General features: G+C 31.6%; 3 protein-coding genes across 5 annotated transcripts; 2 read left to right on the forward strand and 1 right to left on the reverse strand.

Annotated features, from left to right (window-relative positions):
* Positions 1–381: 381 nt before the first annotated feature.
* Positions 382–8,892, forward strand: LOC116773278 (senecionine N-oxygenase-like). Its single transcript, XM_032665702.2, has 8 exons — positions 382–579; positions 3,877–4,073; positions 4,162–4,300; positions 4,848–5,019; positions 5,134–5,406; positions 5,486–5,646; positions 7,637–7,765; positions 8,062–8,892. The coding sequence occupies exons 1-8, from the start codon at positions 514–516 to the stop codon at positions 8,284–8,286; spliced, it is 1,362 nt and encodes a 453-aa protein (XP_032521593.2). The 5' UTR covers positions 382–513; the 3' UTR covers positions 8,287–8,892.
* Positions 8,893–9,960: 1,068 nt separating this feature from the next.
* Positions 9,961–15,558, forward strand: LOC116773089 (senecionine N-oxygenase-like). The gene is given in 9 exon segments (XM_061528430.1): positions 9,961–10,424; positions 13,039–13,235; positions 13,320–13,458; positions 13,685–13,856; positions 13,938–13,973; positions 13,976–14,194; positions 14,436–14,596; positions 14,953–15,081; positions 15,285–15,558. Coding segments are annotated over 9 exon segments (1,386 nt in total). The 5' UTR covers positions 9,961–10,358; the 3' UTR covers positions 15,552–15,558.
* A 354-nt stretch (positions 15,559–15,912) lies between these two features.
* On the reverse strand, positions 15,913–23,085 carry LOC116773188 (senecionine N-oxygenase-like). 3 transcript variants are annotated; one of them, XM_032665597.2, is made up of 9 exons: positions 20,238–20,335; positions 20,111–20,150; positions 18,291–18,493; positions 17,562–17,700; positions 17,322–17,493; positions 16,849–17,124; positions 16,580–16,743; positions 16,318–16,461; positions 15,913–16,201 (listed from the first exon to the last, which is right to left on the reverse strand). In XM_032665597.2, exons 2-9 carry the CDS (start codon positions 20,111–20,113, stop codon positions 16,022–16,024), a joined length of 1,281 nt encoding a protein of 426 aa, XP_032521488.2. In that variant the 5' UTR covers positions 20,114–20,150; positions 20,238–20,335; the 3' UTR covers positions 15,913–16,021. The 3 variants fall into 3 exon arrangements, with proteins under 3 accessions (XP_032521488.2, XP_032521486.2, XP_032521487.2); XM_032665595.2 differs by lacking the exons at positions 20,111–20,150; positions 20,238–20,335 and adding an exon at positions 22,947–23,085; XM_032665596.2 differs by having other exon boundaries at positions 20,111–20,331.
* Positions 23,086–23,691: the final 606 nt, after the last annotated feature.

A 23,691-nucleotide genomic window follows, 5' to 3' on the forward strand; every position in this document is an offset into this window, starting at 1 on the left:
GTTATAGTACTAAGGTTACCGAGTGAATAACAGCTAACGTATCGTATTTAGTGTGACAATACAAAACTTGTTCTAAGCATACAGTTATTATTTTCTCATGTTTCAGCTTTAGGAACTTTTTAAATGAACTCTCAGTTTAATTAATAAATACAAATATAAATATTTGTCCAAATGATCAATAAATAGTCATTGACTAATATATTTTAGATAACCCCGGGAGTAACTGATACCACTAGCCAATAAACGTCATCTTAATGTCGTTATGTATGTCACCACAATATTCGGAAGTAAGACTTCAAACGAATATAATACTATTAATTTGTATTAGGTGAGAGAGTGCAAGTAATTTATTTTAGAATCTGTACTGTATTGTATAATGATTATCTTATACCAAGCGTTTGTCGTCTGTTCAAACTAAGTGTTATTTATATGAATGTCTGAGACGTTTTTAGCTAGTCTCCTTGATTAGGTTGACATGATAAGTAGTATGTGCACGAAGTATATTTAATCGCAATGTTTTATATATCCTTGTTCTTCTTATGTTTAAATATCATCTTACACACAAACGGATTGGTCGCGGTAAGTAATTTATTTTGTATTTCCGTTGTTTTTTTTTTTTTTTTTTAACAAAAATATTGTCGAGTGCAAACTTTATTTGATTATATTATTAAATACCATAACTTTATATATACAGCACACTGTTTTAGAAGTGTTAATAATTTTCTTCAGTCATACAAAATTTTTATCATAGAATAATTAAGGTTGATATTTTTCTTAATTTGTACGAGTTCTTGTTTGGCCTATAACATTTTTAGTAAAATAAATATTTTACAAACATGTACATATATATATATATATATATATATATATATATATATATATATATTTAATCAACTAAGTTTTATATATATTTATTTTAAATAATTTCTTATAACATCGCTGTTAGATTTTAAATAGATAAAAACAATGTCTTTCTATTGCTTTTTTTTTATTAAATTTATTAAAATATTGTAATTCCGTTTAAATAATATTTCAAATAATATAAAATTTGTAACAAATATATACTTTTTCAAAATTATCAATAATTTTTATATTTGTTTAATAACAATATCTGGCTAACTTTGTTAAACGAAAAATATTTCGGGCGTTTCCTTCCGAGTGCGGTCAGTCGGTAAACTGTGATTGTAGGTCTTCAACACAAAATTTATATATCTATTTATACATATTATCTTTTTTTCATATTTTAATACTTTGGTATATGCACAAAAGTGTTATCTATCGGTAAAACATTATAAAGAGGCCACAGCAACGCGGACGGCACTGTTACCACCCTTCACAAAGTCATGTCGTCAACCGTTTAGTATATACAATAGAAACATCCGCATACACCCAACTTTGCTTTTTTGATAGAGAAGTAGATTCTATATCTTAGAGATACGGCATACTTTACATCCACAGGTTTCACTCTCGAGTATCACAATATCCAGCAAAGTAGCGTTAAAGAAACTTCTAAAGAAGAAAAATAATTCTTATATCGATCTTAGTAATTATCATGGCGCGGAACTGTCTGTCAAACTTTCTGGTAATAGAGCTTTCTAGCCCCTAGCCGACGCGGCCAAGATAAACTCTGGGCATGATGGGACAATACCTCAAACGGCAGAGGAAAAAGCAACACTCTCGTTTCTTTTTTGTCACAAAATTCCTGCTTGAGAACAGCCATCGCACACCACCTCGTTTACATGTCTGTCGCATCTATATGACATAAATCCATATTACTAATAAATAGGTACGGAGAACTATATGTATTCATGTATATACAACATATTATTAGGGATATGTTCACCCGAGTGGTCTCCTGTTTGATACGACTGGACAATCTCTCTTAAATTATCGGTTAGGGCCTAAAGTTATGGAAGCTTTGAAATTTCAATAACCTCCATAATCTGTAAGAATTTGGAACGTATATCAAACGAAAATATCATAGCATACCTTGATGACAATTTTCTTCTAGGTGACCGATAGCATAGGTTTCGTCGAAATCGGTGGATTGGGGATTTTCGGGTACACTACTACTTTATCAATCATGAGAGGTCCACTGCTGGACATAGGCCTCCCTTATCGACTTCCAAGTGGTTCGGTCGGAAGCGGCCTCCATCCACCGTGAACCCGCGGCCTTGACTAAGTCGTCCGTGCATCTCGTTGGTGGACGTCCGACGCTGCGTCTTCCGATCCGTGATCTCCATTCGACCACTTTCGGGTACACGCTACACATATATAGGAGAGAGCAACAGTGAAACTCTCGCAGTTTACCATTACGTCTCGAAAGCCTTCGACTTATTTCCAACCTCCCAACGGATCGATCGACAGACAAGCGCTGTCAAGTCAAATTCAGAAAAAATAATAATCTATCAGTACAATTAACACAAGCTTACATCGCGACATAACATACGAAGCGTTTTGCGTTTCTTATTCAATAACATAATCAGCGAAGATTTATTAATTTAAAAAAAACTGGAAACGTATCGTATGTTGTGTGACCAGGCAACTTCGTGGCAGCTGTACCGATGTAGATTTATTATTAAAATTAACGTTTACTGTTTCACAATCTAAAATTCGTTGCGGTCAATATTAGAAGTTTCCATGTCAAGGTTTTGTGGTCTTTGAGTTATACGAGACCAGATTTCGGTTATCCGACACCCGTATAAACTTCTCATTTGTATAGTATCATTAGAACTCTAATCAGTGTGGATTGATTAAATTGCTTACAAAACAGCAGCCGGCAATCAACGTTGTTGTCTCCGAGGCAATAATTGATTGCAATAATGATAACTTTCTTCTGAATTTTTCATTTCAATATCCGCTTTCTTTGCATTGCATTATATTGAACTGTATTACTGTAGACTTATTAGATTATTGTATTTTCAGAAAAGGTGCTAACGCTAGCTGTTTTTGATATCACAATAAAAAATTCTGTTTCTTTCAGAGCGCTCGGTATTTTTTAGTTAGTCTAGGGGAAACATCTAACCTTGTATGTGGCTTTCATAATATTAAAACATAAAGTTTGTTATTTTTAACCATAAGACGTAAGTTTGTATGTTTCGTGTAAAAAAGCAGTGCTAGGACTAAGATCAGAACCTTTAAAACAGGTAAACTATTAAAGCTTCCCACCTAAAAGTACCAAAGATGGTATATTAATATAAAATAGATCTTAAAAGCGGTACAAAAACTATTACATAACATTAAATATATGACAAATACAGCACAAATTGAGATAAGAAAAAAGACAAAGTTTATACATTACAGGGGAAGTGGAAGTTATTTAGATATTAAGCTGGTAACACTTCAACTTTATAAAGCAAACTACCAATGGTCCTGCTGTCGGTATTTATAATGTGACAGATTTTATAGATTTTAGTTAAAAAAAAAACCATTTTGTTGTAGATCTTTAACCATTTCTCAACAATTATTAGATAGATAATAAAGATATATATAAATTAAGTGTAAAGATATATATATATATATATATATATATATATATATATTTTATCATATATATACATATTTTATCATATATATATATATATATATATATATATGATAATATGTATTTTTCTAATTTCTTGATCATAGCAGAGGCAAGCCACGCAATTTTTCTGTTTTATTATCAATTACGAGTACATACTCTTTGAGGTGACTTTACAGTTGACCTTGGTTTTAGACTCTGCTGTTCTGATAACCCCTTGGACTACGAGAGTGATTGCTTAAACTGAGTGAATTGATTATTTATATGAATTAATAATTCACCTCACTAAATATATAAGTGTAAATTATAGAAAACCTATCCTTAATATATATATTTTGTTTGGGAATTCGCAGCCGGCAAATCCCTACACCTGTGTCATTGGAGCTGGATACTCTGGCCTGGCCGCTGCCAGATATTTGCAGCAGTATGGTCTTAAATTTACAGTTTTTGAAAGGACGAAATATGTTGGTGGCACGTGGAGATTCGATCCCCACATCGGCGTCGATGAAGATGGAGTACCAGTTTCTACCAGTCAATACAAATATTTAAAGTAATTCCCTGCTATCATATTCAGGCGTATTAGCTAATATATTAGAATATGGGTTATATAAAATTAATGTTCACTCTTAACGTTTCAGAATAAACTCGCCGAGGCAAACCATGGAATACGATGGTTATCCGTTCCCAGATGACACGCCTTCATTTGTGAGCGGGGTTTGCTTCTACAACTACATAAAATCGTTCGTAAAACAGTTTGATTTGATGAAGAATATTCAAGTAAGTACATCTGGCTGTTATTAAAGAGAAAAAATATATATAAAAAAACTTTAAAAATCTTTTTTCAAAGATGTTTGAGTAAAAATTTTGAACGCAGATCAAAACTTTTCCACTTACATATTCATGTAAGTGTGTTTCGTTGATCTAGAAGGACAGCATGATATAAAAGATAACTTTATAACTCTTAAAACTAACGTTTCTTAGAATTGAATTGATTACAAATACTTCCTTAATTTTAATTTCAGTTTTTTTTTTAATTTTATTTACGTTTATTATCATGAATACAATTTTGACAGAGATCGTAATATTCTCTTTCGTAAGATAACAATTTCTAATATTTTTAGAGATAACTAATTAGTTATAGGAATAAGTTATCGGTGTGTGTCTGAGAAACGGTTTCGATAATCTAATTGTAAAAAATATTCTTTTTCCTTTGATGTGAATAATACTTAGAATCTATATGTATATTTTTACTAACTTTTAAATGTGAATCACTTTATATATTAACGCTATAACGACGCATGTAATCACTGTATAAATTGTTTAGCTTCGAAGCTACGTGAAATCGGTAAAGAGGTTGGAAGATACCTGGGAACTGACGTACACTAGAACTGATACAAATGAAAATGACACAGTGTATTGTGACTTTGTAGTTGTAGCCATTGGGCAATATAATAAACCGCATGTAGGAAAATTTTCTGGATTGGACGAATTTGAAGGTAAAACACTTGAGAATAAAGTCGGAAATTCGACTTACTTCTGAAAATTTATTTTTCCTAAAACTTCTATAAGATTACATTTTCTTTTTTTACATAAGCTGCTTGTGATTTTAGGTACAGTTATTCATAGTCATGACTACAAATGTCCTGAGACATACAAAAACAGCAACGTTCTTGTGGTAGGAGGGGGACCCTCTGGATTAGATATAGCAATACAATTGCAGAAAGTCGCTAAAAAAATAGTACACAGCCATCACTTGAGATACAATGAACCACAGCTTCCTGAAAACTACGTGAAAAAGCCAGATATAAAAAATTTTGTACGCAATGGCGTATTTTTTAATGACACTAGCTTTGAAGAACTTGATCATGTCATACTGGCAACAGGTAAATAGGCTATTCCTTTTTAGTCGACAATAACTTGGTTAGTAAGGAAAATGTTCTAAAATTTTCTTAACTATTACAGGTTATCGTATTCATCATCCGTTCCTAGATAGAAGTAGTGGTTTATTGATTACAAATAAGTATCTGATGCCTTTGCACAACCAAGTCATCAATATACGCGAACCCAGTTTAATGTTCATCGGGATCTCCAAACAATACATTAACAAAATATTGAACGCTCAGGTATTTCGATTTTAAATATGTCTGATGCCTGGTAATAAAAAATCGGATATTTTCATCTAGCCTTGTAATTAAGTTGAAAAAAAAATATTTCTGGTTGTATTTTCGTTATGTTCACATAACGGAGTTAATAGCTAAAGATATAAGATAATCCAAAAAGTAATAATAAAGATTGGAAAAATAACTAAAATACGTCCTAAACTATGGGGTTTTCCAATAGGGACGCTTGAACTTTGACAGCTGATTGCGGCCATGTTGTTTGAGTGACAGCTGTCAAATGCAGTGTGTTATATTCATTCCGTCCTCCCAAACCACCATGGCAGGTTACAGTGTCGAGCAGCACGTGCAAATCATAAAATTGTTTTATGAAAATGGGTCTTCAGTTCGAGCAACGTTCCGCGCACTTCGCCCGTTTTACGGTCGCGATGATCGTCCTGCCGAGTCGACTATCCGTCGATTGGTGGACAAATTCGAGTCAACCGGGTCAGTTAACAATCAGCCGGTTCCCGTGCGTCAACGTAACGCGAGATCTGCCGAGAATATCGCCGCTGTGCGCGACAGTGTCCTCGAAAACCCGCGGCAGTCAATTCCGCGTCGCGCACAGGAACTCGGCCTTTCGCAGACGACAACTTGGCGAATTTTGCGTTGTGACTTGAGCCTGCACCCGTACAAGATCCAGCTGACCCAAGAGCTCAAGGTTAATGACCATAGACAGCGCCGTGTGTTCGCTGACTGGGCATTAGAGCAGTTGGAAGTTGACGCCGATTTTGGCAAAAAAATCATCTTCAGCGACGAGGCGCATTTTCGGATGAATGGCTATGTCAACAAGCAAAATTGCCGTATTTGGGACGAGACCAATCCACACGAGGTTCACCAAGTGGCAATGCACCCGCAGAAAGTGACTGTTTGGTGCGGATTTTGGGCCGGAGGCGTGATTGGTCCGTATTTTTTCGAAAACGATAATGGTGTGGCCGTCACCGTCAATGGTGAGCGATACCGGTCGATGATAACCAACTTCTTTTGGCCTGAAATCGAGAATATGGATCTGGACAACATGTGGTTTCAACAGGACGGCGCTACGTGCCACACAGCACACGCTACGATGGAAGTTCTGCACGAGCAATTTCTGGACATGGTCATCTCGCGCGGAGGCGACGTGAACTGGCCACCGAGATCGTGCGATTTGACCCCGCTGGACTTTTTCTTGTGGGGTTTTCTTAAGTCGCAGGTCTATGCCAACAAGCCGCAAACCACCGATGCCCTCAAAGTCAACATACGCCACGCCATCGATCAAATACAGCCCGATTTGTGCGCCAGAGACATCGAAAATTGGACCTTTCGTGTGCGCGCCACCAACCGAAGCCGTGGCGGTCATTTGAATGATGTCATATTCCATACATAATGGGGTCGATAGACCTTCCAAATAAAAAAAAATTTCGCAAATATCTTTCCTACATGTATTTTTTTTTTGCATTTCAAAGATCAAGCGACCTTAATGGAAAACCCTATACTACTATCGTAGTTTCAAGTCTATATTTAAGACCCTGGTTGAGCAGTTGTAAATGGATTCAAAAAACAATTTTAAGTCATTTTTTTTTTTCAAAATATGATCAAATAAAACATCCCCACTTTTTTTTTCAATTAAACTTGCTATGTTTTATCTGTATAAAGCTTACGTGTGAAATAATTTGATTAAGTAGTGTACGTTATGCAATGATTCTGGAAATGAACCCTTTGATACTAACCTGTTTCGGTTGCCTTCGGATAAATATTGCACCACTAACATATAGAAAATATAGTGGAAAGTGATGTATTATTTTGTTTAAACTTTTCATTATCTCTTCAGAAACTTAATAAGTAATCGACGTACCAAATTGCAAAAAAAATTCACACTATGGTACATATGCATGTTAAAACGAATGTGTGCATTTCTTCGCTTGCTTTAAACTTATTTCTAACGTGCTTCGTTATCATACAATACTTTTATTTACAGGCGGAATATATAGCATTATTCATAGCAGGAAAATTTGAACTACCTTCTGAAGAAGAGATGCTAGAGATGTGGATGACTAAACATTCACCACGTAAACTCAAAGACGTCAACAGTTTCGTAACGGAACCCGTAAGAAAATAATGTTTTTTATACTTCGTTTGTCAATTAATAAGATTCAAAACACTAATTCCAATAACAATATTTAAATTAATAGATATTTCAAAGAAAAAATATATATATTTATATTTTCAATATAAGAAAATTAACTTAAAAAAAATTAATGTTTAGCATTAGTCTGCTATGGTCTGCCTCTGTTTTTTAGAACACTTTTTTATGTTTGATCGTATATAACAGTGCATTGTTCTTAAGCAGAATATTTTTACGTAAATCACATCACATATTGATTTACGTATTTTTTTTTTCAGCTTCAATATTTCCAGAACCTAACCGCGGAAGCTGGCGTTACAAGATTGCCCCCGGTTATTCTTGATATCATTCTAAATAGCATTCATAATTTGTTAGACGACATATTACATTACCGAGATTACGATTTTCAAATCATAGACTCTGAAAATTATAAGTCCTGGAGAAATTATAATGTTACTGAAGACAGATTTAACAATTGCACTATACAAGATATAGATTTATAATGCTTGTACGGCATACAAATTTTAGACAACAATATTTTTTTTTTCACAATTGTGTACGTGATTAGGTGAATTTGTAGGTATATTTGATTATTTTTAACCGACCTCATACACGTAAACTGTACAAATATTTGATAAAAGCCTCACATTGTTGTTAAATGAGATTCTTAAAATATGTTGTTTTTAATGAGACTGTGCTTTTTGCTCCTGGTTTATCAAAAGGCACTTTTTATCGGTAAGTTTGATAATATAGTTATATAGTATTTAAAAAGCGTTGCGTGTTCTTCGTCGAATCACCTATTTTAATAGATTATGACGAGATTTATAAGTGACAAACTGTTAAATTTCTGTACGTAAGGTAACGTGTGACAATATAAACGGGTCAAACGATGTAAATATATAATAAAAAATGTTGTGTTGTATTCACTAAGTATCTTCTATCGAAAGTTTAAAGTTTAGTTTAAAAAGCAATTTCAGTGTTCAATAATAAATACAACATTACGTATTGATGTTTTAAGTATATAGTAAATAATTAATGTTTAATTTATCTAAGTTGGTTTGATTAGTTTTACTGAGCATACAAAATAAAATGAATCTGAAGAAGAATAAATAAAAATTGTTTAATTTGTACAAATATAAATAGAGTAAAAAATCCGACCACCAACGTCTAAATAAATTCTGCCTTCTCAATCATATAAATTAATATTCTTACTGTTGAATATTCGAAATAACATATAATAATAACCTTAATTGTACATGCCAATGATAGTTCTACGAAGATCTCTTCCAAAATATATATTTAACTCTCAATGGCAAAATCCCATCCATTAAACGATAATCTCGATAAAATATTATGTATTAAAAAATAATAATAATAGAGAAAAAATAATTTTTTAGACTATCCTATAAACACATTTAGATTAAATAAATATAAATACACAAAGAACACATTCAGAGATGTCATCAATATTGATGAGGTATTACAGCCAAATAAAATCCCTAAAACATTCCTAAAAAGTTTCATAACAGCCATCTGACAAGTCTGAAAACCGAGCATGGATCCGTGCTCACGTTAAAACCTGAGGTCCTCATTAAGATCGAAGACTTCTACGGTAGACTGTACTCCTCTAGAATCTCACAACCTAAAAATTCACATTCACACGATCCTAGGCCTACGTTGTCTGGTCACTTTTCCGACGAGCTGCCAGGTATCAGTATTGAGGAGATTGAGTGGGTGCTCTGGCAACTTAAAAATGGGAAAGGCCCAGGTGGAAATGGGATAACTGCGGATCTCTTGAAGGCGGTAGGAAAGCATGACTTCGGGAGCTTTCTAGAATCTTTAACTCAGGCCTAACAAATGATAGAACTTCTAAAGCTTGGAGCAGGAGCATTGTCGTTCTATTCCATAAAAACAGGCTAAGAAATTATTTAAAAACTATTTGTCTATCTCGCTCTTGAGCCATGTTTATAACTTATTTTCGAGGGTCATCACAAATCGCCTCTGATTGGATCAAATTGAAGATTTGACATCTTTCAACCTCCAGAGCAGAACAGGTTTCGTGGAGCACGCGGCACCATAGATCACAATACTCAGAAGTTCAATTCGGCATGTTAAGAAATTCTTATCAACCTTATATAACGAAAAAAACTTAAAATTATAATATTTTTGTACTAATTTCTATCTCTATGTTAGTAGTAGATACTGACGAGTACAGCTTTATCTAGGTGCGGCCAGTGATTATGTTATGAGTTTTAAGTGATCACGACTATGACACAGTGGTAGATAAAGAAACATTACCCTTGCATTAATCTCACCAATACATACCAGATTTCAAGGTGCCGATTAGTATAAACCATTAAAACTCTAAATAAATATGTCGTATTTACATTTATACCTCTTAAAAAGGTGGCCTATACGTGCAAGAATTTCTTAACAAACGTGTAAATAATTATTTACGATGCAGTAACGATTTGAACAGATAGTTATTAGTTATTATGTTACAATAAATAAATACTTGTGTTATATAAGCAATTGAATTTTCAGCGTTTCGTGTAGTATAACGATTTGAGCAAATATGGCTCGAATTTCTGTGTCTCTCTTTCTCTGGGTCGTTCTTCGTGCTGCAAATGGTTTTATAGAGGTGAGTGATATTATTTCTGGAGCAGGCTTATAGTTATTTCATTTTCTTTGTATCATTCTTACGTAATGTTAAAACAGAATTATATATCTTAATGATAGTCAGGCTATTAAAGGCTGTGACCCTTCCATAAGACTAATCCGTGATATGACAGTCAAAATACTAGACAATTTAGAATTACATTACCTATGTATTCGTATAATTGAATCTAAACATTAGAAATATAAGTACCAATTTTTTTTCTATTTATTTTATTTGTAAATCGTATTCTGTGATCTCTAAGTATTTTCCCAGCTCTTTTTTTCCTACTTTATTGATAATTTTTGTTAACTTTTTGTTAATGTTTTTTCGTAACGGACTCACAGTCGCACATGATCATCTAGGCTCATTATAAATACATAGTTACATACACTCATGACTCATCCAGATTCCGAACGTTTTTTTCCTTAGAGTAACTTGCATTTCGGTGATTTGTATAAATACTTTAAAGTAACAATTGCACTAACTTTTTAGAGACTATTGTTGTATTTTATTAAGCATTTACACGACCAGTTGGATTTATACAAATTAAATATTAAATAATTTTTATTTACCTACTGCAATTAATGTTGGTTGTGTGAATAAGAAATAAAAAATATGACAAAATGGCTTTTACTTTTTTGGTATTTTTATATAGATATGGAAATATCAGCGTTTTATGAAGGGAAACGAAAACCCTGTTTTCAGTTCAATGTTAATGTTGTGTTTGTTGTGTTTGCTTTACCATACGATGTCATGTAATGACCTTAACATCAACTAATTTTAAGATAATGCTCCTTTTTGACATCTTACATTTAATGAGATCTAAGATTTTCGGGAGTATTCATTTAAATGAAACTAGTATTATTCGAATTTACTACACTTTGCGGCAAAGTAACCGAAACGTCGGGATTATGTAGTTTTTAAATAATAAAATCCGCGTAGTAAATCCGAATAATACTAGTTTCATCTAACATTTAAATTTCGTTATCACCAAGGCGAAATTTAAAATCAGAGAGCTCCACGATTTTGAAGCTAAGCTTCCGAAAACCTGCGAAAGCATTGTCAACGTCGTTGAGCGGAATACGCCCCTGGCTTTATTTACCAGGAAATGTAAACTTCAATCAATCGGACAAATCGGTCAATACCCGTTTCCTTCAGAAAGGGCCTCACAAAGTGCATAATCTTTAAGTTTCAGGGCCTTAGACACCTCGTATTGAGTCACTATTTGAGAAAAAAACATCTATGATTAAAACAGTAATTTTAGTAGATTTGACAAAAACAAGGAATAAAAAAGAAGAAAATGTACAAAAATTTATTAACTGTTGTAATATTTGATATTTGTAATTTTTAGGTTGGAGAACATACATAGAATACATTTAAATATTTGATTTAAAAATATATAGATTAATAAACACAGTATAGATTTGACCAAACTTGTCATCAAATTGCAAATAACTACAAAAACACTAACGCTTGAATCGAACGCGCAAATAATGTATTGTATCTAATAAACGTAGCAATATAAAATATAATCAAATTATATTAGTGTTTTATGTACATAGACTCACGTGTAAATAATAAATAAAACATTATATAACGAAACGCTTGAGTAATAAAACAATGAACAGTTAATGCCTTTGAACGAAAATAGAATGTATTTTGTACTATTAAATTTCGGATAATATCTAAACTGGATTCACTGAGGAAAAACATAATTTATAATTTGTTCGAGGAAACCTCGTTTATCACTTAATATGGACTAACGCAAATAAATGTGACTGTAAGACATATTATGTATGTATGTACTTAAATCAATAGATTTTAAAACTTTACGTTAATAGATTATAATATTTTTTCGATTTGTAAGTTTAAATCAAAGTTCCATTTGTAAGTATTATAACGAGATAATTCTATTTATTTTATTGGTATCATATATTATAATGCCCTTATCAAATAAGGAAATATTGAAGTGCCATCTGTTAAGCGATATCGACATAGAACTTCTGTTGACCGTTCCCCAAAATCGTAAGTAAACTTTCGGATAAAAGTAATAGATGGCGTAAAACTCAAACCATTGTTCTTCACCTATTACTAGAGGGCATTATCATTGAAAATTTAGCCAGTCAAACTTCTTAAGAGCGGACAGAAAGGGATGTTTAAACTTAATTATTACCCAATTCATACTTCCATTACTTCCTTCGTGAGTTGAAAATAAATTTCCTTAATCATTATTTCTTTAAAAAATAAATTATTTTATCAGATTAATTTCGTAAGCGATTATCGTCGCTTGTGAAAGTTTACAACACAGAGAAAAGATTGTCGGACTTTTTCTTTTAACAAGAAAGTACTTTATTTTTACATGTCTTAAATTATTGCGCTTAAATAAGCTTTGATTTAATGACATCTATTATCTAAGTCTTCCGCACACTTTCAGACACTTTCAAACTTGTCTACCCGTGATCACGGTTGCTGTAAAGTGACCGAAACGTGGGACAAAACAATAAAGCGCGTAGTGTGTCCGAAAATCATAGTTCGCTTTCAAAAATGCTTTCATTACTTACCTTTTTTTCTCGAACCTAACAATATTTTCTTGCAGCCAGAGAAGCCACATACCTGTATCATAGGAGCTGGCTATTCTGGTCTGGCTACAGCAAGACATCTGCAGCAGTATGGTCTAAACTTCACCGTCTTTGAAAGAACCAAGGATATCGGTGGAACATGGAGATTCGATCCGAATGTAGGCGTAGATAAAGACGGCGTGCCAGTTTCCACCAGTCAATACAAATACTTAAGGTGAAACAAGAAATTCTTGCTAACAACTTAATCGTATTTTTTTTTTTTTATTTCTTACTTATACATGTAAATAATATGTTTCAGAACAAATTCTCCACGCGAAAGTATGGCTTTCACGGAGTTCGCATTCCCAGAATCCACTCCAACGTTTCCAACAGGAACTTGCTTTTACAAATACATTAAATCTTTCGTAAAACATTTTCATTTGCTGCCCTACGTTCAAGTACATACTTCTAAAAGTATATCAAATGATATGAAGCTTTGGTTACAACATGGGTTTTTTATTATTGCATAAAATATATCTCAAAGAATTTCGATGAAATAATTCCATTTATTTTAGAGATAGATACAAAATATGCAAAAGTAGAGCCGAACAAAACCTTGTATAATAGTTTAATTGTAATGTCAATACAAAGTAGTAAAATAAGAGTAACAAATTTTATTTTTAGTTACGTAGCTACGTGGTGTCAGTGAAGTTAGCGAACAAACAGTGGGAGTTGTTATACTACCGTCCTCATTATAGAGAAACTAAGACTGTATTCTGCGATTATGTAGTCATCGCTACCGGCCAATACATAAAACCTCACATACCGAATTATGATGGAATTAATGATTTTAAAGGTAAAAAAAAACAAATGTACATTCTATAAAATATCATTAAGATTTGATATTATTTATTTTTACGCTAAACTATATTTTCAGGTAGCATAATTCACAGTCACGATTATAAATACCCTGAGTTGTACTCCTTGTGGGAGCCGGGCCTTCTGGTCTGGACTTGGCATTACAGTTGAGCAACATCACAACCAAGTTGGTACACAGCCATCACTTAGAGTACAACGAACCTTATTTCTCTAAATCGTACATTAAAAAACCGGATATCAAAGCCTTTGTATCAAATGGAGTTATTTTTAAAGATATGACTTCCGAGGATGTTGAACATGTTATATTCGCTACAGGTGAACAATAACAATAAATTTAGTATATTAAAAAATGTACAACTTTTCATCGTAATGAGTTCTAAAAATTTCGCGAGAATTCCTTTAAATAAAACTAATATTTTCGTGTCACTACGCGTTTTATTATTATGAACTACATGCTCCAGGTTTCTGTTACTTTCGGTGATTGCGGGTAGACGAGATTAGAACTGTCATGGGTGTTTGTATGAGTTCAAAATACTAGTTTTTTTTGTGATTTCAGGATTCAAGCGAGACTATCCTTTCTTAGACGAAAGCAGTGCTTTAATAGTGACACCTCATTTCGTTCTGCCTCTACACAACCAAATAGTGAATATACGACGACCCACTATGTTGTTCGTCGGCGTTGTAAAGCATTTCATGAATAGAATATTAGACGCCCAGGTAATAAATAAAGAAAAATAAACTGTTTAAATAGCGAAAAGCAAATCGATCAAACAATCTTATTATAGCAAATAAAAAATTGTTGTTATATTAATTATATCTCATTGTCAATATGATTCATTCAATGTATTTTTATAATTTATACTTTTTTTATATAATTAAACATAGGATTTTAGTGAAAAAATAATTTTAATCCAGGTTCATGACTATATTTATTTTATTCCCTTTTGTTTTATGCAAAAACAATGATATTGATACCATAGCACAGAATAATATTTTAGACACATTTGCAAGTATAATTCAAGTATTTTGATATATTTTCAAGTTTTCCTAATTATCTAGTATTTATTTTACAGGCGGAATATATTGCTTCCTTGATATCAGGACAATTTGAGCTACCAACCCAAGAAGAAATGTTAGAAAAGTGGCTCTTAGATAATGGCAACAAAAAGCTTAATGATATGCACAACATAGTCCCGCACGTGGTAAGAATTAAATCATACATCAAATATATTAAAATTATAGCGAAACTAACCATACACCAAAAGAATTGTTTAGAATATATACATTCATAAAAAAATCTCAAAATAAAATCTTAAGAGGTAAACTCTAAAAAATATTTTAAGTTTAATTAAAGTTATATAAATTACGTTTCAAATACTGTGATAATAAATATTTCGTTTTTCAGAAAAAATATATTGAAGATATAACAGAGGAAGCGAATATTAATAGAGTCCCGCCAGTCTTGGTGGACTTAATAAATTTTAATGGACAAAATCTATTACAAAATCTCCTTCACTATAGAGATTACGAGTACAGAATCATCGATCCATTCAACTACACCACAGAAATTATTCGTAACCACACGGAAGAAAGGAAACAGGAGTGCCCCATAAATGATGTAAATTTAAAAAAAAAACAATTCTCAACGCTCGTAATAAGATATATAGTTTAACTAAAAACAAGAAAAATACGGTTCTAAAGTTTTTTTAACTACAATAAAAACGTCGAAAACTGTCGGTAATTTATTTAATGTACTTTTGATAATTCACATTTGACACTATTTAAACGACCATTTAATAAACTGTGTATTTTAAAACTATTTAAAGACAACTCATAACATTATTAAATAAAGAGAAATAGATATGAAATAGTGCAATAATATTAGTAAGTTATAAATATTTATGTTTTTGACGTTGGTAATATGTTAGGAAACCGTTCAGAAACAACAAAATGACTAAAATAAAATAGCATGATCACTATAATTTAACTCATATATTTAATAATATATAATACCACCCATAAAATAAAACAACTTTCATAATTATTATTTTTAATCTGTCACACCAGATTACTTCACATATGTACAGCATGTTCACATCGATATTTGTTTAAAATAAAATAAATATGATGGTTCTTTATTAATCACGTATTATTCTCTAGTGTTCTTACAAAATTGCTGTCGTCAATGACACTGTAGGCGTAGTTCCTGTACGTGTAAATATCGTCTAGTTTTGCCTTAGTGTCTACTTTTCGTATCTTGAACATCACTGGCGGCACTCTGTCTATACCAGATTCTGCCGTCAATGCCATGTAGTAGTCGTCCTAGAAAAAAAAGAAGAAAATAAAATAAAATATAATATAAAGAAAATTAAAACTTTTTTGTTGATACATTTTAATATAGAACGCAATAAAGTTATGTAATTTGTGTGAAAACTTACTTCTTTGTCGGACAAAAAATGTACGTCCGATATAGGACGCCCCTTAGACATGACGTCGTCCAAGCGATTTTGAAACTCGGCCATCATCGCTTCTTTTGGTGGCAATGTAAAATTTCCTTTTATCAACGCCGTAGCGTACCTCGACTGCAACAAGGAAACAAATTAGCTATAAGTTCTATATGGAAAAACGGACGGAGCTTTCATAGTTATTCTGGAAGCATCATGAGACAAAAATCAGAATAATTCGCATGTGTCCACTTACTTGTGCATCCAAAGCGACTACAACACAGGCCTTCACTATCAAGCCCATAACCATCATAGTGGGCTGGTTGACATTCACCATATACTTGTAGAGCGGAGTCACGCTGCGAGGAGTCACGGTCAGACCGCAGCTGTCGTCCAAGAATGTGTAATTATATTTGTATCCTGTCATTAAAGTTTTCCATTGATATCTGATTTGTATCAGAACCTATGGGGATCTGACAACATGTAAGTTCGAAAGTTATTAGCAGGCAAATGCATTTCACGAACCCGTACAATAAATGACGTCATCGATCTCCTCGTAGGTACCATCTTTAAATATGACGCCGGTCTCATTGTACTCTCGTATGTCCGGTTTTTGGATGTAATGTTGGGGGAAGGAATCGGTTCCGAAGCCGGGGCTGTGGTGGCTGTGGACGAGGGTTTTACTGACGTAAGCCACATCTATGGCTATGTCCATCCCTGAAGGTCCGGCACCAACGATCAGAACTCGACGATCCTTGAAGCGATCCGGCTCTCTGTAGTCGTGACTGTGCATTATAGTGCCTGAAACATTCATTTAAGCTATCTTAATAATACAAATAAAAAGTTCAGTTCCTGTATCCGTACGGTTCACAGTTGAACCTGCATCTTGTTACGTGTAGACCAACAAACACCACATCATGTTATCCTATAGCTATTTTCACTGGCTTTTAGCTATTAATTAATACCTGAGATTAATCGTTAGGTAAATATAATTTTACCTTTAAAAAGGTCTTCATGAGGTACATCCGGCAGATTAGGATCGCTGTAATGACCAGTCCCGACGATGACAAAATCAAATTCCTGCTCAAAGTTTTCTCCCGAAACTAAATTCTTGTACTTCACCCTCCATGCATCTCCAACTCTCGAAACCAGTTCCACGTTGTGTTCAAACTAAAATATATACATATGTATAAAACTTAAGCCGAAATCTTGGAATATTCAGCTTTATAATAGCTCACCATTATGCGCTTTTCTAAGCCGAAATGTTTTACATAGTCTTTGATATATTCGTAATAAATTGACCACTTCGGAAAGGATGGCATATCTTTTGGTACAGGGAAGCCTCTCAGTTCCATTGTGGGCTTTGGTAGATTTGTCCTACACAATGTTATATATATTTATTTTTAGGTTAAACAAGATGAAATAAATATTTGTTTTTCTTAATAAACCTTTCATAACCTTTCATAAAAAAAACAACTTAATTACAATCAACATTTCAAAGTGTGTAGATAAAATTTTAGGTTATATATATATATATATCGGCGCAAGCAGCTTCAATGACGGATGCAACATGAAAATAACATGAGGCTGTCATCAGTTATTATAAAAACTTATTGGTATTCATAACTATTGTTAAAAGTAAAACGAAATCAAAGACTGTCTAAAAGGAGAATAGAACTATGTTTGAATTCTGGTATAAATATGACGTCTGGACGCACGACAGGGGACTGCAGAGTTCAGCGAGTGCGGAGCATAAAGAATGTGATTATGAAGAACCTTCGAGAAATACAAGAACATTTAGAAGAATTGAAGTTTCATTTTGAAATAACTGGAACGTACTGAAACAAGTGACATTAGTGACGTCAGCGAGGCTGGCGTCCTGTCTTTAAAACAATTAATTTGTAATAAATCCGATATATATATATATATATATGTATGTAAATTAAATAATTATAACGATTACGAACCTTAAGTGTTTATACATGCTTGTGTGCAAAGGTAAACCGTTTTCATCATATCCGACCCTGGGATCGTAACGCCAGGTCCCGCCGAAGTATTTCGTAGCTTCTAGTATGATAAAATTGATGCCTTCATCCTGCAGGTATTTCCCAGATGTCAGCCCGGCTAGCCCGGCGCCAATAATGCATACTCTTTGTTTTGATATATTCCCCTAAAACAAATGTTCAAGCGTTAAAATATTTAGTTAACAAGGAAAATATAAGTTGAAAGAAACACCGTGTTATTCCAAAAAAATCTCAAAGACCCTTCTAGCACCCATAGAATGTAGCAGAGTTTTAGCAGAATTAAAATGCATATAAAAGTATCTAGCTTTGTTTTTGGGAAAGAATTTTTTTTCCGGAAAAGTATCAAAAAGTAGCTTTTAATCAAATATCTTTTCGTTTCACCACTAAGTAAGAGCGTGTCAATGGCTAGTATACAAAATCTGCAAATAGCGAAGGATACGACAGACCTGATAAATAAGAGAATTAAAAGATCTTATGGAGTTTTAGAAAATAAAACGAAGATTATGCGTGACCTTAACATAAAATTACAGAAGAACTGCTCATTCATTCAAAATTTTGACCAATTCAAATACAGTTCTGCTACCGCAGGGTGAACAACGGCTGGGGGGAAAAGCGGAGAAAGTTGAGGAAAGAAATTACAAAGATTACTGCAATAGAAATCATTGTATAATTGTTATTTACAATATTCATTTGCAGCACTTTAAGAATATACACAGTATAATATTGTGTTAAAGAAGGCCGCGTAAATAAAAGCGTTGTAGTTACTCATTTTTTATTGACAAAGTGTTGATTTCAAGCTAGGTCAGGTAACCTTCTAAATGAATATATAAAATTAACACCAAAACAATATTTTTTCTATTCTCTTAACACACGACAGTCTCAAAACAAATAATAAGAACTAAAGAAAATCGAGGAATAAAAATATATTTTGAGAACACTCAATCTTTTTGCACTTTAATCTTACAATCCGTATTCCATGGTACAGAGAATTTGAAAAGATATCTAGTCTTTATGCTCATATAAACTCCTTATGTAAATAAATAACAGTATTTTGTTTACGGTTGTTTTGCTATATTATATATATCGGCGCTATCAGCTTTAATGGCGAATGCAACATAACAATAACTTAAGGCTGTTTTCAATTATTATAAAAACTTATTGGTATTCATATTATTGTTATAAGTAAAACGATATCAAAATCAAAAGGAGAATAGAACTATGTTTGAATTTTGGTATTAATACGACGTCTGGACGCACGACAGGACAGTTCCATTCCATCCAGAGACAGAACCATTGAAGAATGTGGCTATGAAGAATCTTCGAGAAATACAAGAACATTTAGAAGAATTGAAGTTCATTTTAAAATATCATGGAACGTACTGGAAGAAGGGACAAAAGTAACGTCAGCGATACTGGCGTGTCTCTCTCTTTAAACAACGAATTTGTATCAAATCCGATATATATAACATAATTCATATAAATATATACTTTATATACAATAACAAGACGATAATCATGGATAAATCTCTCATCATACACGGTTATCTTGTTTTCCCTAGTCAGCATCAATCTCTATAAATGCCCTCGTGAAATATGTGTCAATATCAATTTTGACATTTCTCAAGATATCCATTTTGACGCAAGGTCACTTATAACGTCAAAATGAAAGGTATCTCTTCTCCACAATAATATATTTTATAACAATATGCTTATCATATTTATCTTGAATATTATTCAAAGTTTCATAAGAAAAGATTTCTTACCATTTCTCATAGAACTGTATATGCACTGTGTTTCACTTTTCTGAAATTTTAATGATAATTTCGACAAACGTTAACTTCTTATAAATTATTATTTATGATATTTACTCGTTATAAACATAAGATTGACCTATTGAAGAAGTTTTGTACTAGTATTTATGACTTATGAGCAATTGTCTAGACTGATATGATAAAAGTGCGCGCACTCAATAATGCCAAACAAACATTTGGTTTGAGAACAATGTTTTATATGCGTTCAGAATAAGATAGTGAAATGTCATAGTATATACTTGTAGATAATTTAAATACTTGTAGATAATTTAAATATATGATAAATAAGCCAGTATTAAATACACTGTTATTGAAAATCACATAATAAAGTATGGGTTACAACTCTCATTAAGTATAAAATTTCGTCTATTTCAAACAGTTTAAATTGCGACATTTTAGACAAACATACATTCATTTTAGATAAAAAAAAATATCTTCCCAATGTAACTGTTTTAAAACTATATGTATGATTTTTATTTAATTACTCTTGCAGCTGTCATTTAAACAAGTTTATTAATGTTTTTATTACATGTGATTTTTAATCTGTAGGTCAAGGGGTCACAATTGACTTTAAATTATAATTAGTATATATGACCTCTGTTATCACCCCATCTGTATTTGTATTGCATATCTATTATTTCAATGGCATTATCTATCAAATAGAACCAAAAGTCTATATGATGTAAGATTTGATTTCATAATGAAATAGAAAGATTAAATTAATTTAGTTTCCAATAATTTCTTCCTCCTTTGACAGAATTGTTTAAAATATTCCAATACCAACCCCTTTGTATACTTTTGATATTACCTCTTGGGTATCTTTAACCAGAAATTTAAAAAAAACTTCTGTATAAATAAAAGAGAATTATTTAAAATATTAAAGTTATAATTGGAAATATATATATTGTGTTAAGTAAAAAAATCTTGTGTACTAGATGACAGCACATTTAAACTATAACGTTTTTCTCTTAGACATACAAGAAAAATTCAACTACCCAAAAATATATATATACATATATATAATATATATAATTAAAAGTTCATTGCACAATTTCTACACAGCTTAATTCATCTTGTTTTATATAAAGTACCATATATATATATACAAATAGCTACATGACTTATAACAGTAATTGAACACACATGGCAATGAGATAAAATTGTATGACAGTTGATAAAGAGTTTCAGCTGAGAATCATTAAGAAACTTAACTGTTATATATATTCAATACTTCTAGGATTTTTGTAAGCTTTGTTTGTGTTTAGTGTGAAATAAGGTTTTTGTATACAATACTGTTTGATGCTTAGATAAACAGCCTAGCTATTTTCGAGAGAGATATTTTTCTATAGATATTCTATAGATATTTTTCTGGATTTACTTATTAAAATTCAAGATTATAATCGCGTTTTTGAGTATTTTCAAATGTAGCATTAACATATTTTTAACTATACTAGGTACATGAATTTAACTCATTCAGTGTATCGTATTTTGGTGTACGTAACTTAACATTGAATCAAATATTAATGACTGATGTGTATTGTGTTTTAAAATGGAACACTTCTTTGTTATATAGTAAATCATCTCTTATAAAAAAATGTCTTATATAGAAAGAACAGTCAGCTGTCCTTACTCTAAAGTCTAAGTTGACGTCGAAGTAATTTTTTAGTATAACACACACATTACAATATTAACTTAGCTTATTGAATGAGATATAGGTAACGTTTTATGTATCGCCACAGTGCTATTTAGAATAAGTACGCAAGTAAGTAAGTAAGTATTAATAAGTGATAGAAATGATACTCATTTTATTATTTAAGCTAACAGAAAAAAAAAGCACGAAAAACTGTATTTGCAACATCGGTTTTTTGAGTTTGACAGCTTAGAGGTTTTTTTTACAATCATAGTGTCAACATATATTTAATTAAAAAAATTACGAGCAATATATATTTTTTAATACAATTGCTATTTAATTAAATTAAAAATTTATTAATTTTAAGCAATAATATGTGATATCAATTCATCATTTCATATGATTATTAATTTTCTTTCACAGTATAAAATTAAATAGATTATTGTATGCAGAAAAATAATTATACCAGTAGGATACTTACTTAAAAAAATCACTTTGTGAAAACCTCAAATTTCTTTAAATTTCTTAAACACATTGGCAGAATATTCCACGATTTCAGTGCAAATGAAGCCATAGCATATAAAAAAATGCTTAGCTAAAGAAAGCGATATTTAAACTGTTTTTATTTCTTTAGCAGTGGAGTTAATTGGAATAAATTTTATTTACATATAAATATTAGCTCATTATTAGATAAGGTAGAACAATTGAAATATAAGAACCCGTTGATAACGGATAATTAATTGAATGTTTCTTAGAGTATAGAACATAATAAGATAGAAACACAACAATACAAACAGCAGAAAAGAAAATAATCAAAGTTCAGTTCATTTCCAGTGTTCTATCTATGGACATTTAAAAAAAATCCTAAAATAAAATAGCCATATTTTCTTTCCTTAAAATAGAATTATTAATAAAATAATTTATTTTAAATTTTGACTATAGCGGAACCTATGATACGCAACCAAAGTATATATTAATGACGTATGAATGTTCAAAATATGTAAATGAATTGAAAGAAAATTCTATTATATAGATGATAAAAAATAACTAAAGACAACAAACGAGTGGTTTTTATGTAAAAATTTATATTGAATTTTTATAAACTCTAACCGTTTAAAATGTACGCCATTAGATTTTGTATACATCAACTTTACTAACCTTTTCACTATGATATGTCGTCGCTAAACTAATATTCGCACTAATAACACTTAATATAAGAAACAGAAACATTTTATCTCTAACGATACATGCGGTCCGTTATTAAAAGCAGGAGCACAAATGTACTGGTCTTTATAACAATAATTAATCAATAACACACGCACAATGTCTTTAAATAGAGATAATACGAGGTCGGATGACCTCGTAAATATATAAAATGTTATAAAAGTGAATATTTTATTCACAACATAACCAAATAATTCCGTGTCCGATTTACGAACAGTTGTATTGAAAAATTATTATAAGTAGAAAATTAACACATTTTTAATTAAAAACGTTTGTTGAATTACTGACTGGTTTTTGATAGTGTTAACCATTATATTAAATGATTGAAATTAATACAAGTTTCGATTTAAATAAACATAAATAAGTAATAATCCCTCAATTGCTAACGAAGTGTCAACAAAATCCACAATTTTGATATCAGAAATGAAGTCAGAAAAAACTAATATTTTTTTTATTTTAAAATAAATTTAAAATATAGTATTGTTCGTTATTGTTGAGAATTGACAAAATGTTTTCAACATAATGAAAACGAATGATAAAAATCAATATATACATGAAATATACACAGTAAGTACCTACCTGTAGAGAAACATCTCAATTTTCACCAAAGAAAGATCCATTAAAATAATTATTTAGCTATCAGTTTTTGACCAACACTTTAAAAAAAATTTAATATCCA

The sequence above is a fragment of the Danaus plexippus genome, assembly GCF_018135715.1.
Source record: "Danaus plexippus chromosome 18 unlocalized genomic scaffold, MEX_DaPlex mxdp_20, whole genome shotgun sequence".
Lineage (NCBI taxonomy): Eukaryota > Metazoa > Arthropoda > Insecta > Lepidoptera > Nymphalidae > Danaus > Danaus plexippus.

Excerpts from the sequence above, each read along its gene's own strand:
- LOC116773278 (XM_032665702.2), top strand. The coding sequence starts at position 514 with ATGTTTTATATATCCTTGTTCTTCTTATGTTTAAATATCATCTTACAC. Across the intron at positions 580-3,876 it reads ACACAAACGGATTGGTCGCG|CCGGCAAATCCCTACACCTG; the intron begins GTAAGTAATTTA and ends GGGAATTCGCAG. Across the intron at positions 5,407-5,485 it reads TCATGTCATACTGGCAACAG|GTTATCGTATTCATCATCCG; the intron begins GTAAATAGGCTA and ends TAACTATTACAG.
- LOC116773188 (XM_032665595.2), bottom strand. The coding sequence starts at position 23,018 with ATGTTTCTGTTTCTTATATTAAGTGTTATTAGTGCGAATATTAGTTTA. Across the intron at positions 17,701-18,290 it reads AGCATGTATAAACACTTAAG|GACAAATCTACCAAAGCCCA; the intron begins GTTCGTAATCGT and ends AACATTGTGTAG. Across the intron at positions 17,494-17,561 it reads GCTTAGAAAAGCGCATAATG|TTTGAACACAACGTGGAACT; the intron begins GTGAGCTATTAT and ends TATATATTTTAG.